This window comes from Schistocerca piceifrons, chromosome 3, assembly GCF_021461385.2.
Source record: "Schistocerca piceifrons isolate TAMUIC-IGC-003096 chromosome 3, iqSchPice1.1, whole genome shotgun sequence".
Taxonomy (NCBI): Eukaryota; Metazoa; Arthropoda; class Insecta; order Orthoptera; family Acrididae; genus Schistocerca; species Schistocerca piceifrons.
This window is the reverse complement of record NC_060140.1, coordinates 309,896,378-309,912,918: the sequence shown is the minus strand read 5'-3', so window position 1 is coordinate 309,912,918 and position 16,541 is coordinate 309,896,378. Positions and strand designations below refer to the sequence as shown.

The window sequence follows — 16,541 nt, the reverse complement described above, 5'->3', positions numbered from 1 at the left end:
AATGAAACACAAGCAAACATGAACTACGCAAGCAAAGTCAACTTTACCCCTGGTGGTACACAACCCGGCTGTCGACAGGCGGCAGTTGGATTCTCGGATTCTGGGGAGTCCTGGTCAGCACGGCAGAGAATATCGAAGATCTCTGGTAAATTTCCCTACAAGCAGAAAACATGCATTTGCAAACTAAACGTCGATACATTGATCCAAATATGAAAAATAAATAATCTCACAAAAGAACTCAAGCGACAAAAAATTCTCATCCTTGCACTTCAAGAACCACGGCTAACTGACAATGAAATCTTGCATTAAGGAAACCATTGTATCTTCAAGAGCAAAATACAACAAAAGGTAGCGAAAAGCTTACCAATCTTCGGCATTGCATTTCTCGAACACAGATCTATCATCAACTCTGTCAAAGAAATCACACCCATCAACAATCGACTTATGACTATGCTCATTCAGAGCCCCAGTAAAAAATATACACTCATCAATGCACATGCCCCCGCCAACATCGAAAGTAAGAAAAATACCGAAAATGTCGAACAATTCTGGAACACACTCGAAGATACTATGAGCAAAATTCACCAAGATGACGTGAAAATACTAACGGGAGACTTCAACTCTCTATTTGGGACTGAAAAAACGTATAGAAAAATCATTGGTACAAATTCAACACACCGACGCTTAGACCAATGGCACACGTCTGACTGACATCTGCAAACAATTTAACCACAAAAGGATATCTTCCCACTTTAGGAAAAAACCAGTTCCCAGCTAACATGCTTGGCTGTCAGGTGCAAGCTGCTTTCGTTCGCCTTTCGAGACTCGGTGAAGGCCAGATTTTTAATTCTTTTGTAGCAGAGCTACAAGCAGGCAGATACAAACTCAATAAGGGAATCATAAGATAACGCTCGAGAAAAATTCGTCTTGCTACTTTCAGTAATGCTTAGTCTCAGAGGGAAAACCGTACGCTACTGCGTCACTTTTGTTTTCTGCCGACACATTTTTTGTTGCTGTGAATACATAATTATCTATGAAATCCCACATTATCATAATACTTGCGAATGATACAGGAAATGAAGTAAATACAAATCTTTACGAAATCAAAAGTCGGTAATATCCTACAAATTCCTGTTAAAATAGGCTCAATCATCTTACAGACACTTAACGCTTTACTGAGATAGACTGCTGTCGTGATGCTTTTGTAGTAAGCCGATTTTAATTTGTATTAGTACAGTGAATATTTTAATTCCATTTTCCATTAGTTTAATAAACGCAACAGTAATCATCAAAGAGAAATTAATCAGCAGCAGAATTTCCTTTCACGATATCTAAAACAATCTGACAATGCTAAAGTTGTTTACAAATTCTACGCCCGTAGATACCCACTGGTTCTAACAATGTCATTAAACCAGTGTAGTTTTAAGAGTGTTATCTTCTAGAAATGAATGGCCTTGACGGTTGATCGATCAAGAGCGGGAAAGGTAAAATTTTACGAATATATGACGAGAGGGACAAGTGCTTGAGAGAGGACTTCCCTATCAATTCAAGTGCCTGTGAGACTCCTGGATGTTGTTGGCAACAAATTCCAGCTGTGTTGCACACACCCCTTGGGGCAGAATTCGTAGCCCAAAACACACTTTTGGAGCTATCAGATGTAAAATATTATGTTCACACTACTCTTTGCTCGAGTTTACGTCTTTTAGTGGAGCTCAGACTTTCATTTCTTCTTAGGAAGTTAACGATAAAGGCATCATAACACCTCACCAGTATCAGTACTGCATAGGACTGCTCAATGAGCGACCTGATGACGTTCAATAATAGTCACTCCTTTGATTTTTGTTGTTTCGAATTAGAGCATGCAGTACTCCTACACCAGACTTCTGAACTTTGCCTGTTGAATGCAAATGTCGCATGATGGTAAAATGGTAATCTTTCGCATATATCAGTAGTCGATGTGGAAAATCATTCATGCCAGAACGGTCTTTGGAGCGAGTGTTTTTGCGAAAAATACGCCAAACACAGTTCAAATCTTTCTAGCTGCCTCCTCTGCGTTCACCACTCTGTTATACCAAAAGTAAACGTTGTGTTGCAGATGTTACACCTTTTTCCACTTGCGACTCAATTTTACAATGCTGAACTGTAGTTCATGATTTTCAAGTATGCAGAAATCCAATGCTTAACTGCAAGATGATAATTAGAACATCAGATTCGAAAATGACAGTTGATACATACACTGACAGCGTCGCGCCGTGTTCACATGGGCGGCGCCGTATTTCAGGCAGCGGGTGGCGTCTGGCCGGTGGCCGGTAGCCGCTGCAGCGCGAGGAAACGCTCGAGCGTAAGCTGTTATGATCGCGACGCAGCCACGAGCTGTCCTGCGGAATTGTTTCTGGAATACTTGTTATTGCTGGTGGGTAGGATGTTAAGCGAATTATCTTCCATGTTCAATCAGACTCACAACTTTAGACCGACATGTGGTTAAAAAAAAAAAAAAATACACCGAACGCGAACATGCGACCTCAAGTTTAGAATGCACGACGATTACCATTTTTTTTTAATCTCATTTTGTTCGTTGCATCTGCTCGGTGCGGACGTCGTAAGACATCCGTTTAATTTCGTTGTTGATCGATTAGCTCAGTTTTTTTTATTACAGAGGGCTGCTAACCCTCTGACCGAACACGCTGAGCTACCGTGCCGGCAAACCATTAGACCACGGGCTCACCCAGTCCGAGAACCACTCGGAAGTAGACAACACTTCCTCCTAACACTTCCGCATCTTACATTGTTGCCAGATTGTGCAGATAGCCGGACTTAGAGTTGCCAGGGGCGGTCAGTTTTATCGGCCACCTTAAGTGAACGACTCGGACTAAGTCTCTGTGGCGGCCGGCCGGCGGCCAGGTTTTATGTCTAAGACTGTACAAAAGTACTTACGATTTGCTGACCTGCGTGTCCTCACATCTGGTCTGGAAATCGCACTTCCACTTTATTATTGACATATAAGGACAACTTTTCGTTCTCACCTTCTTCACACTGTTCACCATGTTTCTCCTTGTTTTTTGTGGTGTACTATTGTTCTTTTGCCACTCAATATAACTATTTCGGTGGACACTGTTTATCACAACGTAAATATTGCAACTCCATTACGTGTTTCCTCCTGTTTGGCAAGTTTACCTACTCGTTGCCAACCTAACTTAGTATATGTTCAAGACTAACTCCTGTTCATTATGTTTATACCGTGTGTGTGTATGAGAGGAGAATATGTGATGTCAGATATAAAGAACACATGAGAGCCTGGAAATATGGGATAAACCACTCCACATTTGCAGAATACCTAAGAGAACACGACCACAAACCAACCACTAGAGAAGATGACGTGAAAATAATTGGAATCAACAGTAAAAAACACCTCTTATCCCTGGAAGAAAATTACCACATACAGAAAACCAAAGCAAAAACCCTGTTGAATAATCAAGTACACATACCAAGCAATTCATTATTTACACTAATAGATAATATAATAGCATAACTCTCCCAAAGACGATTAATACAATAATACTATCCAATATAATAATAAAACCACGCAACATCTTTACACACACTTATCCATGAACCCTTCTACGGAATATTGAAACGAAAGGCAAAATCAACTGTCACCAAAGCTTTCAACCACTCGCTAACAGCTAGTACAACACCATACAGTTCAAACCACGAACCTCCATAAAAAACACTTTTCAGCTCTCTCTCTCTCTCTCTCATACACACACACGGTATAAACATCATGAATAGATTTTAGTCTTGAACATATACTACCTTAGGTTGGCAACGAGTAGGTAAACATGCCAAAGAGGAGGAAACACGTAATGGAGTTGCAATATTTACGTTGTGAAAAACAGTGTCCGACTAAATAGTTATATTGAGTGGCAAAAGAAGAATAGTACACCACAAAAAACAAAGAGAAACATGGTGAACAGTGTGAAGAAGGTCAGAACGCATTGTTGTCCTTATATGACAATAATAAAGTGGTATTGCGACCTACAGACCAGATGTGAGGCAACGCAGATCAGCAAATCGTAAGTAATTGCTTTTTCACATAAAAAAATCGCGACGTGAACAGTTTAATAATCTAAAACTAACAAAACTGTATCGTTATAGATCCCACTGATGATGCCTTAGAACAAGGAAAAGGCGAAACGCGTATGAGATCAATAAATTAAGTGGCAGCAGGAAAGGCAGTTTTATTTACAAAAAAAGTATTTATATGCGTGCTGCAGAGGATGGCCACACAAACAAACTTGTTTTTCTCATTGCTTTATACATTGTACCTTATTTCCGCTCCGTATTGTAACGATACTTTGAAATGATTGTAAATACACACACAGACTCCTGAGCCAATTACTTCTATAAATTTGCTCACGCACCTCATATGAGTATTTAGTCGAAGTGGCACCACCTACAAAATACAATAACATCCCCTCATCGTAAATATGCCCATGTACTGTCGTGCTTTGTGGTTCTATACCGTCAGTCATATTAGCTATTTTATCTTATAATTTGATTTTTGTATGAAAAGTGCATTACGAGTGATTTGTTTTTTACTATTTACTACTAATGTGGCTTCGTTTTTTCCAACTCAGTTTCGCCGCCTGACGGTCGCTCCTATCAGTTATTTTTTGTAAAACTGTCCTGTTTACTGTGCATATTGTCTTTTATTATATTTAGATTTTTCTTTTATTATTTATTTTAATGTAAGGTTGTTCCACTAATTCTATGGGTACAATACACCGCCACTGTCCCTACAAATTCATATCACCAGGTGGCAAGTGGAATCATGTAAGTTTTGTAGCGTCATCTTGTTATCAGTTAATTTCACATACTAATGCGCGATACATATGACTCCATACTCTGAATGAAGATCTTGTTCTTATTTTTGGTATGTCTACTACTGTACTTCATGTAACATCATCAGTAAAGTTTGCTCTGAGTTACGTGTTGCTAATTACATTTTTGGTTATTACCTTGTATTCTCCCTTGCCATTACTGATGGTGGACAGTGCAAGAAACGCATCAATGAATGACTTGTGAACAGCAAAGTGAATAGTTATTTTAGCGACCTACCTAGCAATGGATAAAGATGCAAGTTCACGTAATAAATGGCGATGTTCATTTTGAATGAATCCATATTACTAAATTTCGGTAAAATAAGTTGTGCATTACTTAGTGTGTTACAGTTCCTAGGTGTTCGCAAGCAGTTCCGTGATGTTCCTGAATTACTTTAACGAGCTAGTCCGCCACACATCGAGTGAGGTGGCACAGTGGTTAGCACACTGGACTCGCATTAGGGAAGCCGACGGTTCAATCCCGCGTCCGTCCATCTTGATTTAGGTTTTCCGTGATTTCCCTAAATCGCTTCAGGCAAATGCCGGGATGGTTCCTTTGACAGTCACGGCCGACTTCCTTCGCCATTCTTCCCTAATCCGACGAGACCGATTACCTCGCTGTTTGGTCTCTTCCCCCAAATCAACCCAATCCGCCACAATAGTATACATATGAGAGAGTTCGGAGCTCTGCGGTTCGGGGAAAAAAATCCCTGTCTTCCTCTCGCAGGACTGGCTTCCTAAGCCCGTGATTTATGCATCTGTGAAGGCAGGAGTGATACAAGGTGAGAGCGATAGTTGATCCTTCTTGGTGTTGTGGGAGTCGAGTCCCATCACGAGCAAGAAATATTCTATTCAATTTCGAAGAAAGAAAATAAAAGTGTGCGTAGTATTGTTCCTCCTTCTTACCCACGTCATACAATGACTGTTCCGTAATTATCTGGATAGTGAAGACTCTAACATAACAACTCTAACGTTTAGGGTCACGAATGTTATTTGTGAAACCATTTATCGTCCATTGCCCCATAAAGATTCACAGTAAATTCGACTATAATACAGTATACTGTACGTCACGAAGTGTAAAAAGATTTTTATACACTTAAATTCCAGATCATTGATACGTGACTCTATTTTTATATCTTATTATCCCACTCTATTTAGACATTAATCCAATAATGAGACCATTCTGCTGACACGATTTTTTCCACAATAATACAACAGCGTAGCGGTGAACGAAGATCTACGAATGCTGTCAGCTGTAACACTGCTGATATGTTGTCCGTTACCGGCAGTCAGCGCTAGGCTCATTTCTTGTTTGTTTAGCAGCTGGCCTTCTATCGTGTACTTAACGCCATAGACTCCATGTGCATCATGTTCACCACTGAAGGGAACGCTGCTTCGCATAGGCAGGAAGTGGCAGATGACCCTAATAATTTCAAAACTTCCATTGCTAGCTGTAGATATTCTTATTTTCTTATCATCCAGAAGGCGTCAATCTTTCTCGAAAAGTTCCATTTTAAGCATGCAGCAAAAATTGTAAGTGTTCCTTCCGTCCTCTTCTCAGATCAATCAGTTGTGCTAGGATATCCAGAAATGATTTATTATCCATCTATGCCCGTTGTCAGTTTAAGAATTCAGCTCTGGAAATTAACATAATAGCTTCTCTTCAAAATTGTGCAGGCTCTGTGTCACGCAAGGACTGTGCGAACTTACTGCCACAGATTCGTCCGTTGCAATGTCTTCGACAATATTCTGAAAGCAAGGGAAAGACTCAGACATTATCTTTTATAAAAATGTGGATCACAGACGAAGTTTTGCGTGGAATCCTATGATTTTATCTTCGACCGTTACGTTTTGTCTCCCTCGGCGGCTGTTGTTTAAAATAATTAGATGATTAAATAGATCAGATAGAAAGGTTAATTTTAATCGCTAAACAGGTTCACAAAAATTATTCGAAATTCAGATTTAGAATATTGTAAGAACATTAACAATTTTGCTTTTAGTTCGAGAACCCTTGTCAATACCTTTCCTTCGGAGTGCATCTGGCCTCTGTGTGGTAAGGGAGATTTTGATAGAGCGAACCCATGTCTACAAAAATTATTCTTAACAGTTGAGTGTGCAAAGCTTTACTTTTAAAGAGTTCACAACTTTGATAACCACTTTGCTTGCATCAAAATACACTCTAAGGCAAAGGAAAAAAAGAAAAGAAAGATGCACCATGAAGGAATTATTCGAATGGGACGAAAATCAGTAGATGTGATGTACATGTGCAGACAAAAAAATGATTACAGTTTCAGAAAAATTGGATGATTTATTCAAGAGAAAGAGCTTCACAAACGGAGAAAGACAATAACGCGTTGATACGCAATTATACGGCTTGGAGTTGATTGATAGAGTTGTTGGATGTCCTCGTGAAGGATAATATCGTGCCAAATTCTGTCCATCTAGCGTGTTAGATTGTCAAAATCTCGAGTTGGTTGGGGAGAGATCTGGCGACATTGATGGCCAAGGTAGGGTTTGACTAACTACTGGTTGCCTTCGTGCTTGTCGAACCCTACCTTGGCCAGCAATGTCGCCGGATCTCTCCTCAACTGAGCACGTTTGAAGCATTATGGGCAGAGCCCTTCAATTAACTTGGAATTTAGACGATCTAACGCGCCAGTTGGGCATAATTTGGCACGATATTCCTCAGGAGGACATCCAACAATTCTGTCAGTCAATTTGAACCGAACATTTGCTTCCGTAAGGGCCAGATTGGACCAACGCGTTATTAACTTGTTCAATTTGTGATTGGTTTTCCCTTGAATGATTCATCCAGTTTCGCTGAAATTGTAATCTTTTTTTGTCTGCACAACGTGGTGTTTTCCGTTCCATTAGGATAATTCCTTCGTGATGTGCCATTTCTTTTGTCTTAGAGTGTATAAAAGAGCGCAGTTGTGCACCTAGACTCAACCTTTAATGAAGTTTTTCGAAGAGTTGTGGTTCTCTGAAAGTGGACTCTTTCTAAATTTTGAGATAATACACCATTCACAGTTCTGCACATCTAAGAGAGCGATACAAACAGCTGAACGGGAGTCAGTAAACAGGGTAGACGAGTATTTAATACGTGAGAAGCGTATTACTGAGCTCATTTAATAATTAAGTTGAGCTATTTTTCCAATTCGCATAACTGCTGGTCCAAGAAACATATAAAGCAACCGCCAGACATATTTTGCAAATATACACTTAACAATGTCTTATGGAGTAATTTTCTGGAGTCACTCATCACTTAGAAAGAGGGTACTGATTGCACAAAATCGACAAATAAGAATAATATGTGGTATTCGTCTGTGATCATCATTTAGGATTTGGTTCAAGAGCTTATGCATTTTAACTACACCATCGCAAGACATACGTTCACTGATGAAATTCATCATAAATAATCCATCACCATTTCAGAAAGATAGTGATGTCGATGACTACAAGACTAGAGGAAAAGATGATGTTTATTACCAATTGCTGAAGTTGTCGTTAGTTCAGAAAAGAGTTCAATATGCAGCAACAAAAGTGATTACTTGCCCAATAACATAATCCGTCTGATAGGAAGCGAAGAAAGTTTTAAATTGAATCTAACAACCCTGGACAATTCCTACTATTCCATGGATGAAATGAGTGAATTTTTATTTAAAGACTGGTAGCCTATAAAACAAACTATATTCATGCTAATAAATTAAGGATAATTGCAGAATATGGTGCACATAACGTGGCACTACACAAAACTGGCGCTAATAGCATAGGCACATTGGGAACACACACGACACAGATCTGTAAGTCCACGGTATTGGTGATAAGTTGAGAAAACCGTCCCGAAACGCCACTGTTTCCTGCGCATGTACCCCGAAATCAGTATGATAATATGATCACCATGCACACGTACACAGGCCACACAACGGGTTGGCATACTCAGGATTAGGTGGTCGAGCTTCAGCTGGGGTATAGCCTCCCATTCTTGCACCAGTGCCTGCCGGAGCTCCTGAAGTATCCTAGGGGTTTGAAGACATGCAGCGACTCGTCGACCGAGAGCATCCCAGACGTGCTCGATGGGGTTTAGGTCTGGAGAACAGGCAGGCCACTGCGTTCGCCTGATATCTTCTGTTTCAAGGTACTCCTCCACGATGGCAGCTCGGTGGGGCCGTGCTGTATCATCCATCAGGATGAAGGTGGGACCCACTGCACCCCTGAAAAGGTGGACATACTGGTTCAAAATGACGTCCCGATGCAACTGAATTGTTACATTTCCTCTGTTAAAGACATGCAGGGGTGTACGTGCACCAATCAAAATCCCACCTCATACCATCAAACCACGATCTCCATACAGGTCCCTTTCAAGGACATTAAGGGGTTGGTATCTGGGTCAGTGTAATGCACCTTGCACGTCTCCAGGCGAATAAACCATATCTGTTCAGTCGTCTGTAGACTGTGTGTCTGGAGACAACTGTTCCAGTGGCTGCGGTAAGGGCCCGAGCTACGCTACCTGCAGTACTCCGTGGCCGTCTGAAGGCACTGATGATGAGATATTGGTCTTCTTATGGTGTTGTACACTGTGAACGTCCCGTACTGTAGCGCCTGGACACGTTTCCTGTCTGCTGGAATCGTTACCATAATCTTGAGATCACACTCTGTGGCACATGGACCTGCTGTGTTTGACCAGCCTCCAGTCGTCGTAGTATTCTACCCCTCATAACGCCATCAATGTGTGTTGATCCATTTTCAACACACAGGCACCATTAGCACGTCTGAAAACGTCTGCAAACTTACTCGCTGCACCGTATTCTGACATGCACCAATACACCTCTGTGTATGTGGACTGCTGCCAGCGCCACCGTGCGACGACCGCAAGTCAAATTCATTGCATGGTCATACCCCGAGGTGATTTAAATCAGCAAACCGCCCACTAGAGCGTTGTTTCATCATGTATCAGCATTATCCCTAATTTGTGAGCATGAGTGTAGTTTTAAAGTGTAACAGCATGAGTAGTAATAAAAAATAATATGCTCATTAAAGTTAACACTAATCATGTACATATATCCGTAATCTGACTCGTTCCACATGGTATAGATAACCTATGGGATATGTGGCTAACTAACTAACTAATAAATTAGCGAACTCAGATAAGACGAAGATGAAGACCACTCCTTTTATTCCGTAGGCTTCTGGAAGACGCGCTACACGATGCTGCTGCTGAACACTCTTGGCCTGGCCATCAGCTACGCGACGCGCGTCAACATCTCGGTGGCAATCGTCGACATGGTCAATGGGACAGCGCTGCGGGAGAGAGAGGCCGCTGAAGGGACCCAGCTGGTCCGCGACCCTGACTCCTGCCCGGGTGAGCTGGTGCTCGAGGGTCCTGGCGGGCGCAAGGCGAGTTGCGTCCAACGTAAACATACCGTGTTTCAGGCGGCCGAACGAATCTAGCAGTGGGCTCTAAGGACCATTAATTTCTTGCGATTTCAACGTAGGGTCATTTCTTTGAGTTTTCAACAACTACCATTATCATCGTCACCATGAACAACGGCTGACTGCAACGATTAGTTTATACTCATATTGATAATGATCATTTGTGTCCCCACTAGACTGAGGTCTTTCACTTGTATGTCCTTTAAAGTTTAAGAGAGTAATTAAATAAAATGTAGATAGTGATAAAAAATAAATAAAAGTTCTACATGGAGGCCAACAACAATTACGTATGACAAGATGTAGATTGTAATGCTATTTTGATGAAGCAAAGCTGTATAACGGAAATGGGTGACGATCTGCTCCTGGTAAATGTCGGTAAGTTGGAAAGATTATTGCGTAAGAACTTATTTGAATGTACAGGTATCATGAGCTTCATACCTGCCTTGTGGCAGTGACGTGATGGAAATTGTGGTGTGGTGGCTATACGGAACTTTGTTCTGTGCGGACATGCCTTTCCATGAGCATGCAACACGTTTTCCGCCTGAGACTGTGTCTAATAAAGCCTTGATTAACGGAAAGCTTATTCACAGCTAAGATAAATTTTTGCATGAATTTTTGAAACAAGCAGCGGGAATCGCTGGTATGCCTTTGATCGTGTGGTATTCTGTTGAACTACATGTTGAACCTTGCAGACGTCTTTTGAGCACAATTTTTTTTCTATCTGTTTGATAAGTCAGTCCGTGGCAACACCTTCAAATTTAGGAGTATTTGTAAACTTGCTTTGTCTTTTGTAACTATATCAATTCACGATTCACGAATATTCCTGAATATTTTCGTTCCCTAAACCCAATTGTGAAAGATAAACTAAATTTAAAATTACCGAATAAGCAGCTTATTTGGTAATTTTATGGTTTACGGTCGCTGCACAACTTGGGAACCATATGGAGCCCACGATTCAAAACTAACTTTACTCATACGAATAGGACTTTAACAAGAAATGTCACCTGTAATTAAAGGATCCGTATGACGGTTGTGAATACTGGCTTGAATCAGTTCATGTCACGATGTCAACGGAAACATTGAGACAGGATCTGCCTAGACAAAGCTTTTGTGGTACAGATGCAATTGCAAGAAGTGTAATGAGCGATGTGAATGCAAAGAATAGACTTCAGTGATGTACGAAGTATAACACATGGACTGCCGACCAATGAAAACATTGTGGTCTGACTGTTTTACTTTACATTGTTTCAGACAGAAAAATGTATTTAGAAGTGTATTGAGCATTCGTACGTGTCTATCCAAAAAGGTGATACATTAACGGGAAAGAAATCGTAACACTAAGAAGAAGTTATGGGACTTAAACGAAGGTTGGTAGGCGTGTTTCTATATCTGAAAGATGATATCTGTTCAAATTTCGCCCCAGCTGCCTAACAGGCAAATCAAGTTTGCCTTAAATACACATTGGGTTATGTTTGAGATTGGACGTGATGAATTGATTTTAGTCAAGAATACCTTCAAGGCGATAGAGAACCATGGATGAAGGGTATCAGACGGATGCCATATTTCTTGACTTCCGGAAAGCGTTTGGCTCGGTGCGCCACTGCAGACTCCTAACTAAGGTACGAGCATATGGGATTGGATCCCAAGTATGTAAGTGGCTCGAAGACTTCTTAAGTAATAGAACCCAGTACGTTGTCCTCGATGGTGAGTGTTCATCGGAGGTGAGGGTATCATCTGGAGTGCCCCAGAGAAGTGTGGTAGGTCCGCTGTTGTTTTCTATCTACTTAAGTGATCTTTTGGATAGGGTGGATAGCAATGTGCGGGTGTTTGCTGATGATGCTGTGGTGTACGGGAAGGTGTCGTCGTTGAGTGACTGTAGGAGGATACAAGATGACTTAGACAGGATTTGTGATTGGTGTAAAGAATGGCAGCTAACTCTAAATATAGATAAATGTAAATTAATGCAGATAAATAGGAAAAAGAATCCTGTAATGTTTGAATACTCCATTAGTAGTGTAGCGCTTGACACAGTCACGTCGATTAAATATTTGGGCGTAACATTGCAGAGAGATATGAAGTGGGACAAGCATGCAATGGCAGTTGTGAGGAAGGCGGATAGTCGTCTTCGGTTCATTGGTAGAATTTTGGGAAGATGTGGTTCATCTGTAAAGGAGACCGCTTATAAAACACTAATATGACCTATTCTTGAGTACTGCTCGAGCGTTTGGAATACCTATCAGGTCGGATTGAGGGAGGAAATAGAAGCAATTCAGAGGCAGGCTGCTAGATTTGTTACTGGTAGGTTTGATCATCACGCGTGTGTTACGGAAATGCTTCAGGAACTCGGGTGGGAGTCTCTAGAGGAAAGGAGGCGTTCTTTTCGTGAATCGCTACTGAGGAAATTTAGATAACCAGCATTTGAGGCTGACTGCAGTACAATTTTACTGCCGCCAACTTACATTTCGCGGAAAGACCACAAAGATAAGATAAGAGAGATTAGGGCTAGTACAGAGGCATATAGGCAGTCATTTTTCCCTCGTTCTGTTTGGGAGTGGAACAGGGAGAGAAGATGCTAGTTGTGGTACGAGATACCCTCCGCCACGCACCGTATGGTGGATTGCGAAGTATGTATGTAGATGTAGATGTAGATCAACACCTCACTCAGTTTGAGAGAGGTCGTGTAATGGGACTACGCGGAGTTAAATGTTTATCCTTTGACACCGTAAAAAGACTTGGCATGAATGTGACCACTGTACACGATTGCTGATAGCAGTTGTCGCGAAAATGTACAGTCGCAGAAGACTGGGCTACGGACGGCCGCGTGGCACGACCGAGAGGGAGATGTTCGTCATTAGCGTGTGGCTCTGGCGCATCGTACTATATCTGCAGCAGCAAACTGAGCAGCGAGTGGTACCACAGTGACACAACTAACAGTGAACCGAACAAATCGGTTACTTCAAGGACAGCTCCGAGCCAGACATCGAGTAGTGTGTATTCCACTGACCCCGAACCACTGCCATTTGCGATTTCGGTGGTGTCAAGCGAGAGCGCATTGGAGAGCAAGGTGGAAGTCTGTTGTGTTTTCTGATGAAAGCTGGTTCTGCCTCGGTCCCGGGTGAAGGACGGGTGTTGGAGGCCAGTTGAGGGTCTGCAACCAACCTCTTTGCATGCTATACGTACTGGACCCACACCTGGAGTTATGATCTTGGGTGCGACTTCGTATGACGGCAACAATGGCAGGGGCACTCTCGTGGTTGTCCCATGCACCCTAACTCCAAATTTCTACGTCAGTCTGGTGAATAGACTTGTTGTGCTGCCATTCATGAACAGCATTCCAAGGGGTGTTTTCCAACAGGATAACGTTCACCCACATGCCGCTGTTGTAACCCAACATGTTCTCAGAGTGTCGACATCTTGCCTCGGCCTGCTCGATCACCAGAACAGTTTCCAATCGAGCACATATGGGACATCATCGGATGAAAACTCCAACGTCATCTACAACCGGCGTTAACCGTTCCTGTATTGACCGACGAAGTGCAACACGCATGGAACTCCATCCCTCAAACTGACATCCGGCAACCGTACAACACAATGCATGTACGTTTATACGCTTGCTTTCAACATTCTGGTGGTTATACCGGTTATTAATGTACCAGCATATAATATTTGCAATAGTGCTCGAACAGTCCACGGGTCCACTGCCGGTTCATAGTGTCCAACGGGCACAATGTTTCGGCGATCAGACAGCGCACCTGACGATGGCGACATCTCTGATCGCCGAAATTTTGTGCCCGTTGGACACTATGAACCGGCAGTACACCCATGGACTGTTCGAGCAACAAATACGCCGGGAGAAACTGAAGAATCACATTTGCAATAGTAATTACTTAAATATGTTACCTACACAAACGTATTCCCAAAATTTCGTCAATCTACATTAATTATTATTTAGTGCTGCGATTTTTTTCCGTTAGTGTATTTGAGGTGAGCATATCGTTGTTATCAGTGGGTCTTACAGTTTTGTGGTATTGCTCATTATTTTATGAAGGCACGTCCTCTGAAGGGGCTTCGTACTTCTTCACACGTTTGTTAAATCCATTGTTGATTTGATAAGCTTGTATTTGAAGCATAGCATCGTTTCCCGGATTCCACACTTCCAGATTTCAATTCCACGAGTATTTTCTTTTGGAAAAGTTGATAACCGTTAAACTCCCGGAATCCTTAAAAAATCGGCAACTTCTTTGGTGATGAACTATAAGTTGAGTATGAAATCCCACTGACCATCATTCAGAATCAACCCACATACTTACGATATCCTAAATGACATAACTTCATTCTATGTGTATTACGTGTACGATATACTAGCTGTAATTTTTTAATGTATATTACCAAATAAACTTTTCAGAAAATCAACTTTTATATTGTATCGCTATTGCAGGAAGGGGAGTTCGTCTGGGACATGTATATGCAAGGAGAGATCCTCGCAGGCTTCTACTACGGTTATACGGTAGGGCATATCCCAGGCGGCGTGCTTGCTGATCGCTTCGGTGGTAAAGTCGTCCTGTTGTTCGGCATTCTCGTCTCATCTATTCTGACTGTTCTGACACCACTGTCTGCGTGGGCTGGCTACTACGTTCTGTTTACCAACAGAGTCCTCCAGGGACTAGCTCAGGTACCTACACTTTTTTCTTCTTCTTTGTATACATCATCAGTACCTAATGCTTTGAATGTTGATACTGATAAAGTCAAGAGCTTTGAATAGCCTTAACACAGTTATAAATAAGTTGGATAAAACAGTAACAAACGTATGTTGGCAGAAAAAAATTTTCAGCACCGTAAAATATTCCTTGGAAAAGCGTAAAATCTGTGTTAATTATTATTACCAAAGATACAAATAAAGCTTAATATTTGATACTACATAATGTTACGGCCACACAGCTGATGAGAATTTTTTTCTTACCAGCTAGATTATCCACACCAACAAATACTTTTATGTCAGTTATCAAGAGGTGCTAATCAGTGACAAATTGGAACAAGGGCGTGATACGAAAAACGTCGAGGATCTTATTTAACAAAGATGACAATGAAGTCTGTAACAGCAATGTAATAACTGAACAATAAGATTTCTGCTTCTGTTAGTTCATTGCCTATTGGCCACACCACCCAACACTTTCCGGGTGCAAGTTACTATCGTAGGTGCAATTACGTAGCCATATATAAAGTATGATATTACTGTGGTGTCACCGCCAGACACCACACTTGCTAGATGGTAGCCTTTAAATCGGCCGCGGTCCGTTAGTATACGTCGGACCCGCGTGTCGCCACTGTCAGTGATTGCAGACCGAGCGCCGCCACACGGCAGGTCTAGAGAGACTTCCTAGCACTCGCCCCAGTTGTACAGCCGACTTTGCTAGAGATGGTTCACTGACAAATTACGCTCTCATTTGCCGAGACGATAGTTAGCATAGCCTTCAGCTACGTCATTTGCTACGACCTAGCAATGCGCCATTATCAATTGCTATTTATCTTGTGATGCATGTACCGTCAGACAGATGTTCACCAATTATGGATTAAAGTTAAGTATTACAGAAGCTACGTACTATTTTTGCTACTTTAAGACCTTGACCTGTTCCAGACCTCACGCCAGCCTGCGTGAGCTAAACGCGTGCCTTTCGGCTACCCGTCATAGTGGCTTGGCTGTCTTGCCAAGTCACAACAATTACAGCATAATCCACCATTGAAAAACATTTTGTACTTCTTGTGCATATTCCGTTGAGCATGTGTGGTTACGAAGCATTTTTATAACACCGTTTAATGGACAATGAGAAACGTTAATAAGGCATCCAAACCAGCGATATCTGAACTGTAGTACTCACTGTGAGGACAGGAAAATTAAAATTTTATTACAAAACGAATGGAGATCGTGAAGAAGGTCGCTAGCTGCTGGATTAGGTGTCAATAGGCGATCGCTTAATAGTTGTATTGTTGTTTGCGAATCAAGAATGCGTGGGGTATATTACTTGATATTCCCATAATTCTAACAATTTTGCCAGTTGTGGTACATTAAATATAATTCTTTGGTGGTTCTGAGCATTTGCGATTCCCCCTCCCTTTCAGTACTTATCTGTTTCTGTGAAAACTGTTCTCTCAGTAACACGGATAATTCAATCACTTTGTTTCTAATAATGAAAACAGCCTTAGTCCACCAATAACCACGTCAGACTCCGA

The 16,541-nt window shown here is 41.6% G+C and overlaps 1 protein-coding gene across 3 annotated transcripts in view; it reads left to right on the top strand.

The window, feature by feature from the left end:
* Positions 1-16,541, top strand: part of LOC124789532 (sialin-like) — a 139,417-nt gene that overhangs the window by 20,392 nt on the left and 102,484 nt on the right. For all 3 annotated transcript variants that reach the window (XR_007016129.1, XM_047256929.1, XM_047256927.1), the window contains exons 2-3: positions 10,066-10,277; positions 14,752-14,985. Coding sequence is in view for 2 of the 3 variants with exons in the window: in XM_047256929.1 (XP_047112885.1) it covers positions 10,066-10,277; positions 14,752-14,985 (446 nt within the window). In the remaining variant the exon portion in view is untranslated. The remainder of the gene's footprint in view (positions 1-10,065; positions 10,278-14,751; positions 14,986-16,541) is intronic.